Raw genomic sequence first — 25,670 nt, forward strand, 5'->3', positions numbered from 1 at the left:
AATTATTTTTATTTTATTTGATATTTTTTAAATTGCATCTTTCTCTTTTAAACGCCCCAGAGAAACAGAACATGATCTACATTAGTAAAACAGTGTAATATCCAGAATACAAACTGAAGAGAAAGACCTAGAATGACAACTTGTGCCTGAAGTAGATGAACTGTCAATAAAAAGAAAAGATTGCAATTAATGAAACCAAATAATCCATTTGAACTAACTGCAATAGCTCAAATGCACTAAAATATTTTTAAAAATTGGAAATCTGCAAAGTATGAACTTCAAATACTTAAGTACTAGCTTAAAACACATTTTAGATAAGAGTTTCCTATTCCAGGCCTATTTACACTCAATTATATGGCTGCTGAAAGAAAAAAACTGATTGCACTACTTAAAGGCTATGGCATGATTTTTCATTTAAAAATTTTCAGGTGGATTTTTCTAAATATATGATATATAACTTCGAAAGTACTTTTTAGCATGTGAAATGTTTCCTGAAATTGCCTTATTGATAGGTGCTTTGGAACAATCCTATTGAGGAATAAAAAGTTGGGTAAAGTATAGAAAACTATAGTTACTTTTGAAGGCACCTGGTAACAAGACAGCAAGGAATTACCAGGCCCGGATCTGAGGTAGGATAGAGGCCGAGGGAGGGTACCTGCTGACTTCTGAGGGGAAAGCTGAGGCTGAGCCCTGTGGACATCTTTGCTCTGGACTGGGACACCCAGGGCTACACAGCAGGCATAGGAGTGCATCTGAAGTAGGAGGTGCAGTCTATGAAATGTTTGAATCGTCTCAAACTCAGATGTGGATTAGGTGATGCCAGATAGTTATAAGTGTCTTGAGATGCCTAATAAAAGGAAATGTGACTCTTTCCGAAGAAATACATCATCAATTTATTTCTATAAGTGATTTTGCAAATGTAATACCCAAGGGTAATCAAAACAATCAGGCATTCAAGAAGATACATGAATGAAAATAAGCGGAAGCAAAAGACAATAGAAACAGACTCAAAAGGATTCCAGATATTTCGATTATCAGAAACAGACTTTCAGATAACTATGCTTATTGTGTCTAAAAGATAAAAGATTGAAAACTGACAGAGAACTAAAATTAATTTTTTTAAATAATAAATTATTATGGGAATGAAAAATACAACCCTTAAGTTCAGATATTTTTATTAAAAATAAAGAAATTTGACTATACTTAATTCTTTCTAATTTTTGAGTAAACATCTTTTGATAATAACAGTTATTATTTACTAAGTGCTTATCATTTGCCTGGTCCTGCTTAGAAGTTTCATATATCTTTATCTCATTTAATCTGTATAACATCAGAGAGGTTAAGTAACTTGCTTCAGGTCAGATGTTAAATAACCAAGCTAGTATTCAAAACCCCATGCCTGTCTGATCCAAAACCTACACTCTGAAGGACTTGCCTCAAATAGAGATTCAAGTTTCCCTTAGCTAATCAAGGGGTCTCTTGATATATATATATATACTGGAAGATGTCAAAAGAAGAAGGGGAAGCATCAAACTGAAAAATCCGGGACCAAACTTGCATATAGTAGATACTCTAAAAATGCCTGTTAATTTTCTGATGAGTCTAGGAATTAATCATATAGTTGTACAGTGATGTAATAAGATCTATTTTTACTCCTCAGTTAGAGTTTCTGCTAAAACTACATCTTTATAAAGAATTTCTATAACTTTAAGATTTATCCCATTTACCAATTCATAACTTTACTTCTCACGCCTTTATATGGATATATGGATATATAAGACTTAAATAAGAGTACACACCTAATTAGTGACAGAGGGTGGACTAGAACCAGGCCTCCTGACAACAAAGCTAGATTCTGATTATTATATCACACTGAAAATTACATTTATGTATAATAAATAATATGTATGTTTAGGTGTACATATAAATATACACACACACATATAGATATAAAATTTTCAATTTGGTGTCCTGTAGCAAACCACATACATGTCCTTCTTTCTCCTCTACTTACAGCATCAGCAGCAGCAAACAGCAAAAAGCCTCTTGAAGAAGCATAAGAAGGCATAGATCAGGCACAAGTGTTCTTCCATGGGAAGGGCTTTATCTGAATACACACTAAGTGCACAGGCTGTAGGCAGTCCTCTGCTTAATTCAGGAACAGAGTCCACTAGGAAAAATCTGCTTCACAAACCTTAGCAACAAGAAAGGACTTCTGCTAACATTGCAATACATAAGAAAGCAAGCCAATGAAGGCAGACGCTTACTCTTTCAGAACTAGATTCAGCTAGAGTAAATTTATGTATCTCATTCTTATAGATGATTAACAGACTATAAAGTTTCCCCATGTACTGCACTGTAAAGTTTCAGTTCTACAATGCCTAGAGTTAACTGATTATGCAAATCTTTTCTGTTTGGCTCCTCTGGTGTGACAAGAAATTGGGCAAAAAAGCAAATGCAAAGATCCTATTTTAAACAAAACTACTGTGCCTGACATTATAGGTACACTCCACATAGAAACAGACAGCAAAACAAAATGAAACAGAACAGTAAACGGAGTACATTCTGAGTCTATACATGGCATAGCCAACTCCTTCAACGTTCCTCCCACAAATAAATAAATGCTTTACATTTAAAAAAATATTTTTTGACATCCACTATGGATACTACGCTAGATATAGAGGGCATTTAAATGTTAAAAAAATATATTTGATACAAACTAGAGAGGAAACCAAGATATGAAGGTAGTATGAACAGCAAAACATATCTACTAATGTTCAGTGTGCCACAAGTACTGATAGACAGTATTCCCTGTTTTCTTTTTAGTCCTCACAATAAGCCAGCACGTTAAACAGTCGCTGTTTCTTAGATGAAAAAACTGAGGCTTTGAGCCACAAACTGAATATTTGTGCCCCCCTCCCATATCCACATATTGAAACCTAATGTCTAATGTGATCCCGGACTTGGTCTCCCGCGAGGGGGGCGCGGGTCGACCAGATGCCCTGGCCCAGACTTGGTCTCCCGTGAGGGGGGCGTGGGTCGACCAGATGCCCCGGCCCAGACTTGGTCTCCCGCGAGGGGGGCGCGGGTCGACCAGATGGCATTAAGAGGTGATTAGGTCCTAAGGGCAGAGCCCTCATGAATGGGCTAGTGCTCTTATAAGAGACCCAGAGAGCCCATGTAGGGAACAGCCCACCAGAGACCCAGAGAGCCACCAGCATGAAATTCCAGCCCAGAGGCCCCACAGGAGTAGGCCTAAGCACAGAGCGCCAGCGGAAGTGGAGCCCCCACAGAGAAGCCCCGCAGGGGTGGGCCCAGACACAGCACCACCGTGGAGACAGGGCCACTGGGACTCCTGGAAACCTAAATCACTGCCCATGGGAACAGGGTATGAAAGGCAGGACCCACCTCCTACCAATCCCCAAGCCCCAAGCCCCAATCCCAGTGGGCCTGGAGGACTGAGAATTGAGGGAAAATATGGGCTCAAGCTTAAGGTTTGGGACTTAAGGAAGAGTAATATGAGAGCAGTAGGGAGCAACTTACCTCAGAATGACTCATACCTTGAGTGTCACCCATATCTGATTTAGATATTGAAATGAGACTTTTATAATTATAAGGTTAAACATACTAGTACTATACCAAGTGTTCAAGTCAAAGCTAACAAATGAAAGGATTGTACCTTTGTAAAAATGTCACCCACCTAAACTTAAAAATTGAAATATATAATACTCACCTCTAGAGTTATCGTGAGCATCTGCTCTCACTGTGTTCAGTGATAGAGTGAGCAACAGAGGAATTTACTTTTAAATCAAGCTCTATGTGTATAATTTTCAGCTTTACCAAGAGTCCAACACATTTGAGTAATTTTAGTATAAAAACACTAAAATTGATTGAATAATGCCTTCTGATCTAAAGCACTGAAATTGGGGGGGGGGTGGTGAGAAGGCAGGGAGTATATTACCTGCAATAGTCTCCTTGCTTAGCGACCTTGGCCAGGGAGAAAATGCAGTCAATAGCTGCTAGGTGATGTACTGCTGTACACAAGGATTGATAATGTTCACTGAAATTCCTACAGAAGCAACAACAAGAAGGTGAGCAAAAATGATTTCTTAGCACCTTATTACCTAAGATAAGCTAAAACAAAATAAACAGTCATAACTAGCAGTTAAGAGAGATGAAAATTACATGGAACTACTTTTTCTATTTAATATAATTCGATTATTGAGGCTTCTTTTTGTTTCATTTGGATAGAATTGTATATTTTTAAAACAGCTTCTATACAAAAATGTCTACTATTAACACCATTTTGCACATTTCATCTCACCATGACATTACAGCTCAGAAATAATTAACACAGATGCAGCAATCATTTTCATTTAGTTTTAATATCATCATGAACTACCCAGATGGGTCAGCTTACTTTTGTGCTTCTCTTCATAGCATCATCCAAACTAGAAATAACAATTTCAATGTCTTGCACACTGAATTGGAAGCTTCTCCATGCTGGAGTTCATGTCTATCTTACTTAACTATCGTTATAATCTTAACATCCAGCCCATAACCTTGTCATAATCTTGAAGACAAGAAGAAAAGGACTTTTCTCAGTGATCTGCTATTATCTTATTAATAGTGCATAGAGAAATTTACTTTCAGATTTGTTTTTAAAAAATAAGTCATTGCCTCAAATCTTTGGTTAATTAAATAGCTGGTGGTCCAGAAGCTTAAAGGACTCTTTATTAAAAGACTTATTCAGAAAAAACATGGGAATGTACACAGGTTCCTTCTCTCTCTCTCTCTCTCTCTCTCTCTCTCTCTCTCTCTCTCTCTCTCTCTCTCAATTTGTCCTGTTCTCTAAAAACACAGGTATCCCTTACGTCCTTTTAAAGAACTCCCCAAAAGACATAAGCATTCAGTATAATACTTCCCTTAAAATAGACTGCTCTATTGTATGGTGGGTTATAGGAACTTTGAGATGTAGTCTGCTTGCTTCTTAAAAACAAAGGGTTTTAGAGTGCCTGCTAGCTTGAAAAGGCCACCAGATTAAGCTGCTACATGACCAGTTATTCTTTATTATCACTATATTGATTTTTTAGAATTTGTAATTTCTGATTTTCCTTGTAGCATTAGACTAAAGTATTCTATGTAAACAACTTATTTTGGATACTAAAAACATTTTAAGTATCCAGCTTTACTTTTGTGTTAACTATTTATAAACTGAAAACTATATGTGAAGCATATTTTATACTTCTCTGAGTACACAGAACATAACGAACACAATTTACCCATTTCTCACTGAATTAAAGTGCATCAAAACAAACAACGTGAGTCCCACTAACAGTGTAGAGAGGCTGTGCTAAAGCCTAAACACAAAGGAGACTGGCGCCTGGGAGCAGACAGGCGGTGCTCAGTTGCCACCTTACTATGCCTCTTAGTTTTGAAGATGCCACATGCTGCGTGAACCTAACACCCCGGAGCAGTGGCCCAGGGGTTATGCCTCGTCCTTCCTAGTTGGGCGTCCGTTTTTGATCAAACCACTCCTTTACCCCTTGGACCGTGCCCATTCTGTCCCTGTTTAATTACTGACCCGTCTGGTCTTCCTATTCTGGCACTCTCTCTTTTGCCAGAGAGCAGCCCCACGTGATGCTTCTGCTCTTGCCTCTCTGGACGTAAGTATCAAAAGACCTTAGACATTAAGAAAACATTCCGTTTTCTCTTCCTCTCACTCCATCCTTCTCAGGTCTTGTCACCACAACTCTAACTTGCTACTACGCAGCAGCCTTAGGGTGAGGGTAACTGATGATATTGTAACTTTCCAGACATGAAATGAATGACACAGTTATCGGTGGAGACCATTTCAGTTAAAAAATAATAATAAAAAGGCAGGGAGGCATAAGGTGATTATTTTGATATGGACAACAATGTTCTTTCTCACATCAATTATATTAAGATGTGAATAAAATAAAAAATGATCATAAACCTCAAACATCATCATCATCATAACTCCTATGAAGCGTTGTTTGACTTCTTGGTCTTTGTGCATTTCCTATACTTTGCCAAATTTCAAAGACATTCATTAGTCATACTTCGAAAACGACAAGCTGAAAATTGGGCAATTCGGCTAACAATCTGATAGACTGGGTTTATGTCACAACAACATGCAGCTCTACAATTAAGCCACCAGCCAACTTAAGCAGGAAGCCAAAGGACTGCAATTTAATCTCTGGTCAGAAGAAACTGCTGGTCCATAGAGGGCAGATTAAAACACTCGGGTTCTAAAGCTGTTGTGACAGTTTACCATCAGATGTTGCTCAATGATACCTGAAATTAATAAAAATGGAAAATACTTTATTTTTTTATTTGAGCTACTGTATGAAAGATATAATTCAATTTTTAAAGACTATGCAATTGAGAAGATTATTCAATATCCACAACCTATCTTCTAGAAGAAGAGACTTTTTGAGAGAGGGTCCCATTCATAGAATTTCTTCCAGTCTTGATTTCTTGCAATATTTTGATCAAAAGTAATATGACTAAATGCACAACAGTTATTATCTCGGTAAGAGACAAATACACTTGTATTAGCTGGTATTCAATCCTCTGATGTCAGGTTCGTGAATGTTCTAAATGACATCATATTCACACCATCTGGCACCTCAATTAACAGTGCACATAACAATCAATGCTGTTCTCAAGTGGGAGCTCTAGCTGCAAATGCTCTTAACTACATTTCAGCCAGTATTTTTTTTTTTTTAGGTAAAAACTTTAATGTATTTTTCTCATTTTGAAAGTAATATATGTATCCTATATAATAAAGAGATAATACGCAAATTGACCCTCATGTCCTCACAAGATGGCTGCCTACAACCAGGCTGGCAGAGGGGTTAGAGAGGGACGACCAAACGACTAAACAAGCAGACTGCATGGGGCAACCAAGCCCACAGGGGGGTTAGTGAGGGATGACCAAACGGCTGAACAGCAGGCTGTGTGGGGCGACCAGGTCCACAGGGGGGTTAGTGAGGGATGACCAAACGACTGAACAGCAGGTTGCGTGGGGTGACCAGGCTGGCAAAGGGGCTGTGAGGGGTGACCAGGTCGGCAGGGGGGCAGCTGGGGGCAACCAGGCCAGCAGGGGGAGCAGTTGGGGGAGACTAGGCTGGCATGGAGGGGTGGGCAGTTAGGGGCAACCAGGCTGGCAAAGGGGGGAAGTTGAGGGCAAACAAGCTGGCAAGGGGGGCAGTAAGGGGTGACCAGGCTCACGGGGGGGGGGGTGGCATTTAGGGGCGATCAGGCCGGCACACAGAGGCAGTGAGGAGCGATCAGGCCGGTGGGGGGGGGGGGTAGTTAGGGGCGACCAGGCAGGCAGGCAGGTGAGCGATTAGGAGCCAGCAGTCCAGGATTGTGAGAGGGTGCAAGCTGGGCTGAGGGGACCCCTCCCCCTTTCCATGCACAAATTTCATGCACTGGGCCTCTAGTATTACATAAACTTCTGAAATCATTATTTACAAAGTAAATTAAAATACCCAGAAACCTTTCCATTCAGAAATGATCAGTTGATATTTGAGACTGTGTGTGTGTGTGTGTGTGAATAGACATTTCTCCAAAGAATAAAAACAAATGGACAATAATATTAACATAAGCATATATATTTGATTTGTTAAAGTATAAAGATTTAGATGCTGTGCATGTATGTGAATTTTCACATACAGAATTGTATCATACTTCAATACTGTTTTGCATCCTTCTCTTCACTTAATTTGTCATGAGTATCATAATCTCCTATTATGTCATATTTAATGTTGGCTCACTCTTGGCAGTTTCTCACTTGCATCAGATGGTATAATACAAGCAGATTCTCCTGGGTTATGTTGACAGAAGAGTCCAGGAAGAGGGCTAACAGAGTAAGAAAGGTTTGGGGTCATGGTTTGAGGTATTAATAGAAGGGAACAGGAGAAGCAGGGGCAAATCAAAGATATTTCAAAAGGAAAAGAGACAAACAGGAATTTGATAAGAAATAAAAGGAGAATGAAGAGAAGCAATCAAGGAGAAGGCCCATGTTTTTAACTGGGAGACTGAGTCTTCTCTAGTCTAGAATAATGACAGGGAGAACATAACCCGATTTATCAAGTCATGTATACTATGACTAGAAGAATATGACTTACATCGCCAAATCCCAGAACCCTAGGATGTGACCCTGGAAGCTTGAAGGAAGTAATTTTAGTCCAATTTTCATGTTCTCAGTGATACTACTAAGGGAAAAGCCAAGAGAACTGAGACTCAAGGACCCTGAAAACCCTTAAAATGGGAAATTGCAAGTAAATAGAGAAAGGAACTGAATAAACCAAATTTCTGTTCCTGGATGCAAGACTCTGAGTCAAGATAACCTCAAAAGACTCAGGATAAGTAAATTAGAATCTCTTTCTGACCCTATAATTGAAGACTCCCCTGGGCAAAGAGAGATACAAACCTTTTAAAAATGGTCACATAATTTCTCTTTGGTTCTTTTTCCCCCACTACTTGTCAGATTGGTTACCTTAAATATATAAAGTCCCTGGAGGAACTTGCTGAATATTTGCTGTTGAAGTTTTTAAAGAGAAGGACTAAGAGAGATTTTTGTTTAGAGAGGTGCCTATGGATTGACCTTGGGCAGGCTTGACAGTCTGAGGGCAAAGGGTACAGATGCTATCAGACACCCTGGTTTGAATCTGTGCTCCAGTCCTTAACCTTAACCTATAAGCTACTTCTTTCTACATCTCATTTTATTTGTTTATAAATTGGGGGTGATAAATCTCAATTCACAGGGCTCTTGTGAGGAATAATGAGCTAGTATGTATTAAAGTGCTTAGATGAGTGGTGGTTTAGAGCCAGCGCCTACGGACTCATGAAGGTCATTTGTGCACATCTCTTCCCAGCTCCTGTCCACGGTAGCTTAAAATCAGTCATGGTGAAAATATTTACACTGCAGAAATCAGCAAACCCCACAAGCACTACTACTCTCCCAGAGAGCTGGCTGTTAACCATTTACCAACACACTACTGACTTCAATGTGTCAGCATGAACAATGACTATTATAACATACTAGAGGCCTGGTGCACAAATTCGTGCACAGGTGAGGTCCCTTGGCCTGGCTGGCGATCAGGCCGATTAGGGCCACAGGAGGTTAGTCCACCGGGGGGAGGGACCATGGGAGGTTGGCCGGCCAGGGAAGGGGCTATGGGAAGTTCCGATAGGGGCAATCAGGGCCAGCCAGCTGGGGGGAGGGGCCACGAGAGGTTGGCCGACTGGGGGGGAGGGGCTGTGGGAAGTTGGCCTGCCAACCCAATCAGGGCCATTGGGGCCAGCTGGTCAGGAGGAGGGGCTGTGGGAGGTTGGCTAGCTGGGGGAAGGACTGTGGGAGGTTGGCCAGCTGCACCAATCGGGACCATCGGGGCCGGTTGGCTGGGGGGAGGGGCCACGAGAGGTGGGCTGGCCTTGGGAGGTTGGCTGTGGGAGCTCACTGACCACCAGAGGGCAGCTCCTGCATTGAGTGTCTGCTTCCTGGTGGACAGTGCACGTCATAGCGACTGGTCAACCAGTCGTTCTGGTCGTTCCAGTCATTCGGTCACTTCCCAGTGCACGATTTGTGCACATTGAAAGGAAATTAATTAGAAGTAATATTTCAGAGGCTAGGGAGGGACCGCGGGAGGGCTCCAAGGCATGTCTGGCCTGTCTTGCCCAGTCCTGATTGGCTGGACCCCAAAAGCAAGCTAACCTACCTGTTGGAGCGTCTTCCCCCTGGTGCTCACTGCGCGTCATAGCAACAGGTCGAATGGTGGTACGAATGGTTGGACACTTAGCGTATTAGGCTTTTATTATATAGGACTAGTAGCCCTGTGCACAATCCATGCGCCAGTAGCTTGATGCCGCTTGCCTCAGCTGGTCACCTGCCCACCGCCACTGGTAGCTCTCCCCTGCTTGTAGCTCGCTGCCCTGCCTCCTGGAGCTCCCCCTACCCCGCCCCCCCGTCCCCCCCTCATAGCTGGTTGCCCTGCCCCCTCCTGTAGCTCTCCGCCCTCTGCTTGGAGCTCATTGCCCCACCCTCCTGCTGATCGGTGATCCGTGATCCAGTCATTAGTGGCAGTCGTTAGGCCTCAGGGTGTAATGGATAATTAGCATATTCCTCTCTTATTATATAGGATTCTTTAAGACAATGGCAAATACTCTTCAAAAGAAATTTCATGTTATAAAAAACAAAAAGGTAGGGAACCTTTCTGTTTTTCACAATTCTAGATTCAAATAGACTAAAGAAACAACATAACCAAATGCAATGTATAAAAGTTGATTAGATCTTTCATTTAAAATTGTGAGGGAGGTAATTAAATATATTCTTAAATTAATATTAATTTCCTGCCCAGCTAGTGTAACTCAGCAGTTGAGCACTGACCCAGGAACCAAGAGGTCACCACTTCAATTCCCAGTCAGGGCACAAGGCCAGGTTGCAGGCTTGATCCCCGGTGGGGGCATGCAGGAAGCAGCTGATCAATGATATTCCTCTCTCATCGATGTTTCTCTCTCTTCCTCTCCCTTCCCCCCGCTCTAAAAAGTCAATAAAAACCTATTTTAATTAATTTAAAAAATATATATTAATTTTTCTTAGGTGTGGTAATGGTATTAAGATTATATAGCAGCATGTCCTTATTTTTAGAAATGTGTGCTTAAATATTTAGGGGTGAAGTGTTATGTTATCTAAAACTTACTTTCAAACATTTCAGGGGGAAAAAGTGTATGAGAAATATAAGACAAATACGGCAAAATGTTAACACTTTTAGGTTAAACTTCAGGATACATAGGTATTCATTTCAACTATCCCACAGATTTAAATATTTTCAAAATAAAAAGTTAGGGGAGAAACAAAACAATTAACCCACACTTGTCCAACTCTGAAAATGTTAAGCCTTTATATAAGAAAAGTAAACAAAGTCCAAGGTAGAATTTCAAAAAGATGACTCTACTAAACATCCTTAGCAATAAAATGTTAGCACAGTAACAATAAAGTATATTTGGTCTCTCACCAAAGACTAAAATGAGCTTACATTTCAATGGATTAAAAATAAAATCAGAGGACACATGTACTCAACTATTTTATGGCAGGTCACAAGCAGTAATCCCTACTTTTCTTTTTGATGGAAAGATTTTCCGGTCTATTTCTCATAGCAAAAAGTCAGATTATGTTTTTCATTGTAAACTCACTCTAGAAAATCAAGCCATTCAGCATTGCAGTCAAGGACTAGCTGCTCCCGGAGCTGATTCAGATGTCTGTAATTTTCTACAATAAAAGGAGAGTGGAAGCGGCTCACAGCTTTTGTGCTAGAAGAGGGGAAAACATAAATAGGAAATCAAGGTTACTAAAAAATCAGTAATGCCATCTCTTCACAAAATTAAAGTAGATATTTATTATTCTCTGATGAACCTTGAAAGTAAATAGCTGTAAACAGAATATTCTTTAATTATGGCCCTGAACTCTATTGATTCCAAAGGTCTTTGTTGTAAATAAAGTACTTGGAGTTCACAGAACTTTGTTCAGGAAGCTTTTAAAATGCATTTTAAATTATATCCATATGGCAAAGTCAAAGTTTAGAATTTTCATTTCATAAGGAGAAAGCTTTTTCTTTAAATTATACTAAATGAAAATATTTGCTCTAAAAAAAAAAAAAGATCAGAAGCTAATATGGCAAAATAAGTCCTGACAAAGATGGAAAGTGGATACATTGGTGAAGGCCATACTATTCTTTATATTTTATACTTTTCTGTGCCATTGAAGCATTTCCATGAAAAAAAAAATAAAGCATTACAAAAATAGCAATGCATAAATTCAGGAAGCAAAGAGGAGTTCTTCATGGTCTAACTGTAGATGCATGGTGACCCTGATGGGAAGAAATACCCTGTGCTCCTCCTATGGGCTTGCGTGTAATCTGTGCTTCTTCTTCAAGAAGCTGTAGAGCACATTAGGGGATGCCGTGGGTCCCCAGTCAGAGAATCTGGGCCAAGGCCCCAACTCTGCCACTTAATTGCTAGCTATATGACTTTGGGCAAATATAACTGACCTCTAACCATCACTTTCCTCATCTATAAAATGGGCATAATAATAGCATCTACCTCACAGGTACTGTTGAAAGGATCAAATAGATAGTGGTTAACAGTACCTCTGTCATGAGTATCAATGTTAGGACTTGTTCTGTGGTGGTCCTGGCAGTGTTACTGCTGTTGATAGTATTACTATAACTAGAGGCCCGGTGCACAAATTCATGTACGGGTGGGGTCCTTTGGCCTGGCCAGTGATCAAGGCCTATCGGGGGGCTGGCTGGCCGGGGGGAGGGACCACGGGAGATTGGCTATGGGATCGCACTGACTACCAGGGGCAGCTCCTGCATTGAGCATCTGCCCCCTGGTGGTCAGTGCATGTCATAGTAACTGGTCGACAGGTCGTTCCAGTCATTCGGTCATAACAGTTGCTTAGGCTTTTATATATATAGATGAGACCTTCACAAAGAAAAGGTCAGGGTTGAGTGATAAGCAAGTGATGACAGAATGTATTCTGACCTTTGTCTGCTCCCCACTACTGCAATATGCTGTCATAGTTATCTTTAATGTGGCAAGTTACTGGACTAGGGGTAACCCTTTCAGATTAAAATCTGACTAATGCTACTTTAATCTATCCCTTGTCAGGACTCCAATGGCCAAACAATAGATAAAAAATTATAATAAAGCTTTCCCAAACTATCTTATTTATTCATTCAATTTACATCACTGCAGGTTCAAAAGTTGTTGGCACGGGTTTATGCTTTGTCTGTTGCTTTTAAATTAGCTCATCTAGATTTCTATGCAAACATATTTATCAGACCTTTCTCTTCTGCCCAAATTTCAGTTACTGTTCTACAAAGACTAACATGATTTTCAGTCATTTCTCTTCATAAAGCATATTTGCATTCATTAGCTGTAGTACAGGACAAAAGTAAACAAAGGAAGAAATGCCTGCAAGAAGAAAACAATACCCCCTAAAATTAACAATAGTCAAATCTCAATTACAGCTTCTGATAACATGGGGGGCAGAGGGGAAGAAAGATAGTATTTAGAGCTAAGAAACCCATAATTGTATCTTCAACATCCTTTGATAGTGGCAATGGATAATATTTTTTTAATTAAAATACTAAATTAATAACCATCCACACATCATGTCAGGATTTTTTTCCAGTCTTAAGAGAGTTCCTTCATACCACCAGCTATAGCCATTCTTCTACTATCTAAAGCAAATGTAACATTTTCATCTCAAATTCATGCAAGCATATTAATAACAATAGCAATAAATATTCCATAAAGTGTATCCTCACAGAGGATTAATCCTCTTGGAGATTAATGCCTAACCAAGGAAAAAATGCAGAATCTCAATGCTGTCTTCTAACTTTGTTTTTAATTAATTTATTTTCATGGATTCACGATGTAACTCTCAGAAAAGATGTAATCAACTATTACAACTATGTGCCATGGAAAGCATAGAGAATAAAGAAATGCAGAGCTTGGGGAAGTAGAAAATGGGATTTCAGCTTTGTAAAAGAAATGTCAGGTATGGCATTCATCAAGAAGTTCATGCAACCAAATTAGTCTTAAAATTGAAGGTCCCTCAGCTTTTCTCTCTCACATGTTTAAAGTGTACCCTGATGTATAAAACTAAAACAGTAATTTACAAAACAAGAAAACAAATGTTTACAAGTAAAATGCCCTTCGGAAAAAAAATGTTTTAAAATTAATGATAAAAAAGAATGAAAAATAATTTTTCTTTGGTTAAAGTTCCATTTTAAAAAAAGGTTAAGAATTGCTTTTTATGAAAAGGATGTGGTTATTATCAGTCAGTAGCATACAGATATATAAATGTCATTTTAATGCATGTTAATATAAAAATATATATTATCAAACCTACCTTCCAACCTTAATCCAATCAGTTGGTATACAAGCTACAGCAGAGTTCTTTATTTCAATCATAAACTAAAACAAATATAAATAAAAATTAGATTTTTAAATGATTAACCATTATATTTTAAAGCTTCCTCAATAAATATTATTCTAAAAAAATAAATCCAGTATTATTCTTGAGAAAGTTTATATATATCATACAATCAAATATTATTCATTGTAGTTCCAATACTGGAGATAAAGTAATTTGTATTGAACCCTAAGTTTGTAACAAAGGAGCTAATTTGACATGTTAATGTTTATAACATTGTTTTGTGCATACTACAAATGGTGATTTTTTTCATCAATGACCTATTTCATTTATTAGTACCCACTTACGTTAGAAATTCTATTACTTAGTAAGAATACTTAATTTCTAAGTATAGATGTTTAATTATTGGATGTTATACAAGTTTGAGATATGGTCCCTCCCCTATTCTGAACAGAAGAGGATTTATTATAATAGCTTTTATCCAAGGAACCTGAGTCCTCTAAAAGTGTCCTCATGAAGAAAACACTGACTTCCCCAACTATTAAGGGTGATATTTCTGCCCATGAGTGCTTTAAGTTACATAAACCGTATCTTTAGAGATCCAACTGTGGTCTACAAGACAGCTTTTCTGAAATCGGCCAGGAAGCAAGTGAAATCAAGTTCTTCTCTCACACCTTTCATTTTTAGCACTCATTATATATCTTGTCTTCCTGCTCCCATGCCTGTATTATTGCAATGAAATTCAATCTTGGTTTTTTAAAAAATATTTTTATTGATTTCAGAGAGGAAGGGAGAGAGAGATAGAGACATCAGTGATGAGAAAGAATCACCGATTGGCTGCCTCCTGCATGCCCCACACTGGGGATCAAGCCCATAACCTGGGCATGTGCCCTGACTGGGAATCGAACCCATGACCTCCTGGTTCATAGGTCGACGCTCAACCACTGAGCCACGCTGGCTGGGCTCAATGTTTTATTCAAATAAATAAACCTATTTTGTACAGGATGGAACCAGAAGCTCTGTGGCCACCACTAATTTTGAGATAGCTATAGGAACTTTTTTACACTAATTAGTTTTATAACATTTCGGGTATTTAAAATCTGCTTATTAACTAGAGGCCTGGTGCACAAAATTTGTGCAAAGGTAGGGTCCCTAGGCCTGGCCGCCGATCAGGGCCAATTAGGGCCTTCCGGCTGCTGGATTCGGCCTTCCTTCCAGCTCCTGGCCGGGGCCTTTCTTCCCTGGCTGCCAGCTGGGCCTTCCTTTGTTCCGTGCCTCCCCCTGGTGCTCAGCGTATGTCATCGCGAGCAATCGAACTCCCAGTCTCCTGGTCGATCTCCCAAGGGGATACTTTGCATATTAGCCTTTTATATATATACTAGTGGCCCAGTGCACGAAATTCATGCACAGGGGGGTGGGGTAGTGTCCCTCAGCCCAGCCTGCACCCTCTCCAATCTGGGACTCCTTGGGGGATGTCCCACAGGGATCAGGCTTAAACCGGCAATCAGACATCCCTCTCGCAATCGAGGATTGCTGGCTCCCAACCGCTCGCCTGCCTGCCTGCCTGCTCACCCCCAACTGTCCCCCCCTGCTGGCCTGCTCACCCCCAAGTGCCCTCCCCTCCTGGCCTGATCTCCCCTAACCGTCTCTGCCTTGGCCCCGCCACCATGGCTTTGTCCGAAAGGACGTCCGGAAGGTCTTCTGGAAGGTCTCCCAGTCTAATTAGCATATTACTTTTTTATTAGTATAGATATAGATAGTATCAGCCTGGCTCTTGAGTTTACTCTTTTTTTTTTTTTAAATATATATTTTATTGATTTTTTACAGAGAGGAAGGGAGAGGGATAGAGAGTTAGAAACATCGATGAGAGAGAAACATCGATCAGCTGCCTCCTGCACACCCCCTACTGGGGATGTGCCCGCAACCAAGGTACATGCCCTTGACCGGAATCGAACCTGGGACCCTTGAGTCCGCAGGCCGACGCTCTATCCACTGAGCCAAACCGGTCAGGGCGAGTTTACTTTTTTAATAACAGAAACACTGTAGCTTTTACATCAATTATACTACCAATTAATAGTCAATTTTAAGAATTTTCATTCTTAGCAAAAAATTTTTAACTAATTATGTCCTCTTGTTTAGAGAGGAATTAATAAGTTCAAATCGGCCAAACCCAGTTAACAATTAAGAGTGAAGAGTCCAGCCAAAACCGGTTTGGCTCAGTGGATAGAGCATCAGCCTGCGGACTGAAGGGTCCCAGGTTCGATTCCGGTCAAGGGCATGTAACTTGGTTGCGGGCACATCCCCAGTGGGAGGTGTGCAGGAGGCAGCTGATCGATGTTTCTCTCTCATCGATGTTTCTGACTATCTATCACTCTTCCTTTCTCTCTGTAAAAAAAAATCAATAAAATATATATATATAAAAAAAAAAGAAGAAGTAGGTTCAATTTAAAAAAAAAAAAAAAGAGTGAAGAGTCCAAAAAAGTCCATTTTGGCTACAAAAAGTGAGGGGGGATAAAATATAAAATAAATATCATGGATAGGAATTATAAAATGTCTTTAAAACTATGCTAAAAAATTCTGCTTAAATATTATTTTTAAATGTTGTATGAGACGACATATTGGTCTTTTGATAAAATAATTCTGGGAAGAGTTATTTATGCCAAAAGCAAACCAAAAAATTTGGGAACATATTGGATCACTAACATTCAGGAAGGACACATCTAGATCAAAATGACTAACACAGAGCTCCATGGTGGTGACGAAGGGTGGTAAAAATTTTGAAAAAAAGCCCAAACTGCTTCAATGAGGTCACTGGGCAGCCAGGTAAGTACATAATTTGAAGTAATTGGCCATGACAACGCTGGATTCAAATCTGTGTCTTATACACATTACAAACCACTACTGGTCACAGCCCCTTGGAACAGCTTATGAATACTTTGGAGCATAACACTTCAGTCAGTAAGTATCCAGGGTGGACCATAAGGAGCACAGCCCCTCCAGCAAGCCACACGCAGAACCAATACAGATGCAAGACAGAGTGGGAGTCAGGAGAGTCCATGTGGTCCTGCTGCTTGTTAAGCTCCTGGGCTACTTCCTCAGTAAGTGCTGATCCTGTTTCCTCACTTTCTCCAGTGGTCCCAGGTTTTCAGCCTGTGTTTCTGCTCAGAATTATCATCAAACTAGAGGCCTGGTGCACGGATCCATGCACAGGTGGGGTCTCTCCGCCTGGCCTGTAGTGATCAGGCCAAAACTGGCTCTCCAACATCCCCCAAGGGGTCCCGAATTGCAAGAGGGCAGTTCTCGGGTGACGCACCCCAGAATCGGCTCCCTCCTCTCTGGTTCCGGGTGCATCACCTGAGAACTGCAGCTGCCAAGTCACCACAGCTTGGCAGCTCCTGCATTGAGCATCTGCCCCATGGTGGTCAGTGCGCGTCATAGCAGTCGGATGGTTGGACATCTCTTAGGCTTTTATATATATAGATACTCTGAGAGTCAGAGACACTAAGGCACCATAGTCAATAAGGCTTAGGGTTCTAATGAGTATATAAAAACTGGGAACAGGTGAAAATGAATGTTGTCAAAAGTAACCCTGGCTTGACAGTCTATTTACCTATTTAAATGATAATAACAATATCTATGTACCATTTGCACTGCTATAAACAGGTTTATAAAGATTATTACAAAAGTTATTGTACAGACATAGAACTTCAGACAGAGAAGAAGGGTATAAAATAGAAGCACATGTATATAAAATAAGGGTTTTCCTCATTCCTTCACTGATCAGAAGTAATCATATTTGATGAAGATTGTTCTTAGTCCCTTAAGTATCTCAAAATGATCTGTTTATATACCTTTAGCACAAATTTTTAACAGAATTTGATTAACAATGCCAACTAGACTTCATTTGGTGTTTATTTAGAATCACTAATTCTAAAAAATGTCATAGAAGTGATTCTACATTAATTTGTACTATTAAAATTCTAATAGTAGGAGGCTTTAAAAAACCAATGAGATTCCATCCTACTGTTAATAACTAAGAAATTTCTCACCTCAAATTCATCACTTAACCTAGTAAAGGTTAAGTAAAGAATAAGATAATCTATCTCCCTCCCTAATCATTTGTAATCCAATTATTTCATCTCCATGTGATGCTTTTTTTAAAACTTCAATGCAACACTGATAAAAAATAAAATAAATAACTAATTTATTATCCTTATGAGTTCTTCATTATTTTTACTTGAAAACTGCCAATCGATTCCAGGACTGCCTTCCCAAGATTTAAGTGGGGTTTTTTTAGTTTGAATAGTATGAGCTCTAAAATGTCTGGATTAAATAAAATCCATGATGTTGAGAATCCCCTAGGATGAGTAGAGTGAAATAATGACATGGTAGAAAGAGTCAGGCAGAACTAGGATGGAATTGGGCTTCTGACTTACCTATGTACTCCAGTTTTCTTTCCAGCAAAACTAGCAAAACCCCTTCTTGTGTTGTTACAAGGATTAAACTACATAACATATGCAAAGCACTTAGCATTGTTCTAGACTTTAACAAGTGCTGGTTAATGGTAACTATATTACTACTACTACTATCATTATTATTTGAGTAACACTGGTGTAGTGCTTTATGATTAGAAAGCACATTCACGTATTTTAGCACAATCGGTCTTCATGGTAGACTCATGACAAAGGAGACCCTTCCATGGTCACACAGCATGTGAGTGCAAGGACTGACACTTAAACTCGGCTTTCCCCATGGTACCACCAGCTAATCATTTTTCTACTACATATCTTTCATGAATGTTACTAAGCAGTTTCGATCATCTCATTTCAGTAAATAGCCAGGAGAGTGGCACTAAGGTCACTTGTCACTTTGCAAGGCTATGATTGCATGGTGAAACCAAGACATACAACTAAATATTTGGTATTTGCCTGTTCAGGGGAAAAGGGGGGAGAAAAAATGTGAATGCTGTCAATAGTTGTTCTGTTATATAGAGCTCCGTGTGAATGCACTGTAAAATGTCTGCCCGAGTATACTATAACATCTTAATAATGTTAGTCCAGAACACAGGCTGACTTAATGTCTGTTAAGTGGCATAAGATTAATAAACATTCCTCCATTAGAATCTTTATCTTTTATTAAACATAAGATCTAGAAGAGGCATGCCTCGAAACTCAGAACAGAACCAAAAGGTACAACCACACTTAAAAAAAATAGTTTTTCCAGGTTCTCATTCAAAATGATCAAACTTTAAACTGAAGTAACATACCAAAAACACATTCTAAACAGCACCATAACCCCACGGAAGTCTCACTAACACAGGTTTTCACTGTTGTTTGCTTTGTTAGCACCTATACTCCTAACTTCAGAAGGAAGCGCTGCCATATAATCACTGTGTGATCAATAAGGGTGGTTCCCTTCGGTCATTCCGTCATTTGCAAACAGGGAACCAAAGACTAACGGCTCTCCCCTGGATTTAGGATAAATGAATCCTGTAAGTCACAATTCACAACCACCAGGGTTTCCTATCAATTCAACGGCTAATATTAAAGCACATGTAACATTAAGTTGCATGGTTTTACCAAGTTGATCTACTACAGTAAATAAAAAAAACTTATAAAATAATTCTAATCGAAACAAAATAATACAACATATTCCTAAGGAACAAAACAGGAAATCTGAACAAAATAATGTTTTCATTCTATCCTCATATTTTTATTTATATTTTAAAACAGATTTTACAATAAAAGTATTTTTGACATTACCTCCTGTCCTGATACTGTCACATATTGTGCAGAAGGATTTTTCAGTATTTTTCTTATTTCTTGCAAATGTATTTGGATCTTGTCAGTAACTCCTTGAATTTCATCCTTCCTCTTTTTTATTAAAGGAAAATCAGAAAGGTCTTTGAATAATTCAGTTTTATCCCCAATTCTAAAAAATAAAAAATGCAAATATATATATTGAAGCATATCACTTATACCAGTTATCAATTATTTTTTGCAGCATGATGTAAACCCAAAAGGTTGGAAGTCTGGAAAACTGCCACTAAATATTTATGGGTAAGTTTCTTAATTTCTTTGAAAACAAACAAAATTATCCTAACACCATTTTCATTTTACAAGCTCATGATTCCAATGGTAAAAACCAAGCATTGTTTGCCTATTCAGAAAACAAACACAAACATAAATACTGTCAATTCCTCTTTCTTTTATGTAGAGTTCTTTGTGGGATGAATGTAAAAGGACTGCTTATTAAAGGATAACTTTGCTTGTCGTTTCTAAATATAAGGCGGACCATCCCTGGATTTCTAGCAAATGAGTACAAGATGCCATCTGATACTCACTTTTGGATTAATAAACTGCTCTGTCTGGGTTTTATATTTTCATCATCTGATACCTGAGTAAGTACTGCATCTATCCTAGATGGTGAACTGCCTAAATTTTAGATAGCAAAGTGTTACTTCTAGCTGTAAAACAGCCTTTAGTATCCAATCACAATTCTAATTTCACATGCAACTTCTTCCATTACTTTCAGTGAAGTTTAAGAATCCACAAATCAAATGGCAAATGCATTAGGGCAAGCAAATTAAAACCTCCACCACTGGGAAGAAAGAACAGAGTTTGCTACTCACTTGGCAGCTTGTTCATTAAGGATCTTTAAGTAATGCTCCACTGGATGGAGGAGTTCAGGAATTTCTAAAATAAATGTCCGGAGCAGGTCTGACTGGATATGGGAATTCACAGCCGGTATTAATGCTTGAAATTCTGACTTCAGGTGATAAAGGGTTTTGACAATCAAGAAGAACTCTTTGGTAGAACACTAAAAACAGAAATAGTTTTTACCCAGATAGCATATAATACATGAAAATAAAATTTAATTTGTGATCTACTTAAAGTTAGAATCAGAATAAAAGAAAGCTTTAATTTACTTTATAAACTATATAATTGAAATAAAATACTGTTGATACCTTCTAAATGTCAAATCAATAGTTTAAACACTTTATAAAATAATATTTTAAAACTATAAGGAAAATAATTTGAGACAGAAATAGTAAAGCCAATAGTTGTTCAACAGTTTTTCATTTTCAAATTCACTGACCACATAGCAAAAATACAGTAAACAATGTCAAAAATATAAAGGACAATTCTGGGGAAATATCTGTAAGACATTTAAGAGATGAAGGACAAAATCCCCCAAATATATTGAGCTCTTACAAATCTTACATGAAGAAGATGAGTAATCCAAAGAATAAAGGCTAAATGAACTGACTATGCAGCTCATAAAAAAAAGAATGTCCAATAAGCACATGACTAACCACACATATAATTAGGACAAGCAAATTAAAAATACAGGATAGCATTTTTCACTTACCAGGATGTCAAAAATTTTAAAACTTGATAATAACCAAGATATACAGAGTGTAAAAAAAAAAAAGACATTTTTATACACTATTCATAGAGAGATAACCTTTTTGAAGGACAATTTGACACATCATCATAATAAAAAAGTACACATATCCTTTGACTAAGCATTATACTTTTAAGAAGTTAACTAAAATACTATAGCAAGTAGAGAAAATATATGTATCTGAATATTTATAGTAAATTGTTTATAATAACACTAAAAGGATAAATAAGAAACCAATATCTAGCAACTGAAATATTAGAAAAAACTCACACAAGGTGTGAAACAGTTTAAAAATTCAGACATGTGTACATACCGATGTATAAATTGATATGGAACTCCATAATTTCAACATATATTAATTATACAAAGTACAAAGTAAAATTTCATTTGTGATTCTTTAAATTCTATGCATTATTCTACAGAAATAAAAGTATAAATTAAAAATTTCTAGAAAGATACATATGTAATTTACTCTGGATAGTGGGTTTGTGAGAATGGTAGAGGAAGAATTTTCACTCTCTTTCATACCCATGTACACTACTGTAATCTTTTATATGAGCATGAATACTTTTTACACTGGAGCTTCTGAAAAAGAGAATGGGCTATTTAATTTCATGAGCATCAATTTCACTCTATCTTGAAACTACAGTCAAAGACTGCTTAAAAAGGCATGACACAACAAGAATAACTAGGACAAAAGACAACAGCAACAACATCTTATATAACTTCTCAGCCTTCTGGCTGAGATCAAGTGCATCACATCTTAGAACAAGCATGTCAAACTCCCCGCCCACCGGCCGTGAGTTTGACATGCTTGTCTTAGACATTCTAAGTAAATAGATAAGTGGTACTTGACTTTGAAGACTCAAAATATTTTCATCATAAGCTGGTCCTGAGGAAAACTAGGATCCAACTTGAGATACACCAAGAATCCTAAAATACTCAGGAAATGGTGGCACAAATTACCTTTGTAAGTGAAATTGGGGGGGCGGGGGGGTGGAGGATAGGAAATGATTGATTGCAAGTGATTTAAGAAGTAATTAAATCCCTCAATCTCCTATTTCCCTCCCTGCCACTGAACAACTACCACTCTCCCACACTACAGAAGACTAATTTAGTTTCTGGAGAAGTTAAAACATAGACTATCCTGAACCAGCTTCAGGCACTGTGAAAGATGAAGGTACCACCAATAGCAAGGGATTAAAAGAACAGTGACAAACTAAACACTGAGATTCCCAGTTGTCCCTCTCTACCTTCCAGAATATTGTTAGCTAGTCAGGAGGCTGAAAGAGTATCTGGGGAATCTCACAAGCCCAAGAGGAAAATCTAAAGATACTATAATAGCTAAGATCTGGAAACAGTCCAAGTGCCCATCAGTAGATGAGTGGATAAAAAAGCTGTGGTACATTTACACCATGGAATATTATGCAGCTTTAAAAAGGAATGATCTCTTACCCTTTGAGAAAGCATGGAGGAACCTGGAGAGTATCACGCTAAGCAAAATAAACCAGTCAGAGAAAGACAAATGTCACATGATCTCACTCATATGTGGAATCTAATGAACAAAATAAACTGACAAACTAAACAGATCAGATCCAGAGGCAATGGAAGCATGGAACAAACTGATGAATCTCAAAGAGAAGGGAGGGGGGAGCAGGAAGAGAATAACCAAAGAATTTATATGCAAAAATGCATTGCCCATTTATCTGATGATTATTGATGTTGAACATCTTTTCATATATGTATTGGCCATCTGTATGTTTTTGGAGAGATATCTATTCAGGTCCTTTGCCCATTTTTAATTGGAATGATAGTTTTTTGGTGTTGAGTTTTATAAGGTCTTTATAAATGTTGGATATGAAGCCCTTATCAGATGTGTCATTGTCAAATATGTTCTCCCATCTGGTGGATTGTCTTTTCATTTGTTGATGGTTTCCTTGGCTGTGCAAAAACTTTTCAGTTTGGTGTAGTCCCATTTTTTTATTTTTCTTTTGTTTCCCTTGCCCGAGGATATATATTAGAAGAAAATATTGCTATGGGAAACGTCCGAGATGTTACTGCCAATGTTTTCTTCTAAGATTTTATGGTTTCAAGTATAACATTTAAGTTTTTCATCCATTTTGAGTTTGTTCTTGTGTATGGTGTAAAAAGGTGGCTTAGTTTCCATTTTTGCACGGATCTGTCCAATTTTCCCAACATCATTTATTGAACAAACTATCTTTACCCCATTGTATGTTTGTGCCCCCGAAGGAAAATAATTTGTAGCCTAGAGTTTTACATCCAAACTACCAAAAAAAAAAAAGTGAAAGTAGAAAAAAAAAAGACATTTCCAGACATCAATGTCTCAAAACATTTCAATACTCTTTCTCAGAATGCTTCTGAGGATGTATTCCACCAAAAAGAAGGAAGAAACCAAGAGGAATATATGAAATACAGAAAACAGAAGATTCAACTCAAGGGAAATAAAGGGAATCTAAGAAAGTAGTTATATAACAATTGTAATGAGAAAGGCAACTAGTCCAGGTTGGATCAGTTCAGAAGGCTAAAGAAAATAAAATTAAAATGTATTTGAGCTCTAGCTGGTTTGGCTCAGTGGATAGAGCCTCAGCCTGTGGACTGAAGAGTCCTGGGTTCGATTCAGTCAAGGGCACATGCCTGGGTTGCGGGTTCAATCCCCAGTAGGGGGTGTGCAGGAGGCAGCTGATCAATGATTCTCTCTCATCATTGATGTTTCTATCTCTTTCTCCCTCTCCCTTCCTCTCTGAAATCAATAAAAATATTTTTTAAAAAATATTTTATGAAAATAAGTATCTTGAGGTAAAAGAGATTTAGGACTGAGTTAATGGTAAGTATACATAATAAGTAATACATATAAAATGGATTAATGCTAAGAATATATTTTGAAAGACAACTATTAACTATAAGGAATGAATGAAGTTATGCAGAAAAATAAGATGTTAGATCTAACTGAACAAAAGTTTAGTTAAAAGTGTAGCATAAAGCACCTCTTCTCCAGAAAGGCCACTGTATACAGGGAAAGATACATATAGGAAACTGGACTATTTGCATAAAGGTTGAACCTAGAAGCTTTTTGGTTAATAGTCACTTGATACATTCTAACAAAGATGAATGACTAGCCCGGCTGGTGTGGCTCAGTGGTTGAGTGTTGACCTATGAATCAGGAGGTCATGGTTCCATTCCCTGTCAGGGCACATGCCTGGAGTTGTGGGCTCGATCCCCAGTAGGGGGCGTGCAGGAGGCAGCCGATCAATGATTCTCTCTCATCATTGATGTTTCTATCTCTTTTCTCCCTCATCCTTCTTTTCTGAAATCAATAAAAATATGTTTAATAAAGAAAACCAAAAAAATGAAAGACTAAAAATAAACATTTGTAATATTTTTAATAATAATCTACATGAGATTACTGCAATTTGAAAAGGAAAAAAGAGGTTGATTTTTCATGCTCAGATATGATGTAAAGTTTAAGTCAACAATAGAAGCAGACTGAAAACCAGAAGCTCTTTCCAATCAAGTGCCCAAGGAAGATTGTTTTCAAGCATCTTTCAATGGTTCTGAAAGAAAACTGAGGATACGGGTAAAGCTGAGGCAGAGGACAAGGCAGCTGCCCCCAGAGCCACTCTGGTGCGGCCCCATTCCCATCAGCACACTGCCCTGTGGAAGAGCGTTAGCACAGACCCACAAGTGCAAAAGCCGAGCATCACAGGCCGGAAGAGCCCCAGCCGAAGCCGCACACTGGAAATCTGACTTTAGGCTTACCCCACTCTGGCTAAGAAACTATTCTCACCTACAAAAAATTCTGAAATCACTGTCTTTCCGACATTTACTAAGTGCTATTATCCTTTAAGTATATGCCAACCTTAGCAGTAAAAGTTAATTGGTTCCTGTGACTATCACAATTTTCTAAGATCTGAATTTTAAGTTCTATTAAAAGAAATGGTTTTTTTACTTCAGGGTTAACCCACTTGGGATCCTCTATTATTATCATCATAAAAATACCTATTTATGCCTATTACATGGAGCACTTTACACACAGCAAGATGTAGCATTTTATGAATTTCACATAATTGAAACAGTCTGTACCCAGGATATCACTCACCATTTGGTGCATACAGCAGAAGATTTTTAGAGTACTCTAATGATAAAGAACAGACATGTGTTTGATGGCGGGTTCCAAGAGCCAGATAACTATCCATAATAATTTGGCTTAAAGTATTTAGACTTCCTAATGATTTGGTTTGTTACTATATCGTTTATAATCTTCACTTTT

General features: G+C 38.4%; 1 protein-coding gene across 1 annotated transcript in view; it reads right to left on the reverse strand.

Moving 5' to 3' along the window:
* The window catches only part of MSH3 (mutS homolog 3), a 139,399-nt gene that overhangs the window by 35,671 nt on the left and 78,058 nt on the right, over positions 1-25,670 (reverse strand). Inside the window, exons 14-18 of the mRNA XM_080682388.1 lie at positions 20,607-20,794; positions 19,738-19,906; positions 13,952-14,016; positions 11,227-11,343; positions 3,962-4,069 (exon numbers count right to left, since the gene is read on the reverse strand). Of these exons, the coding sequence (XP_080538514.1) occupies positions 3,962-4,069; positions 11,227-11,343; positions 13,952-14,016; positions 19,738-19,906; positions 20,607-20,794 (647 nt within the window). The remainder of the gene's footprint in view (positions 1-3,961; positions 4,070-11,226; positions 11,344-13,951; positions 14,017-19,737; positions 19,907-20,606; positions 20,795-25,670) is intronic.

This window comes from Plecotus auritus (genome assembly GCF_963455305.1).
Source record: "Plecotus auritus genome assembly, chromosome: 7".
Taxonomy (NCBI): Eukaryota; Metazoa; Chordata; class Mammalia; order Chiroptera; family Vespertilionidae; genus Plecotus; species Plecotus auritus.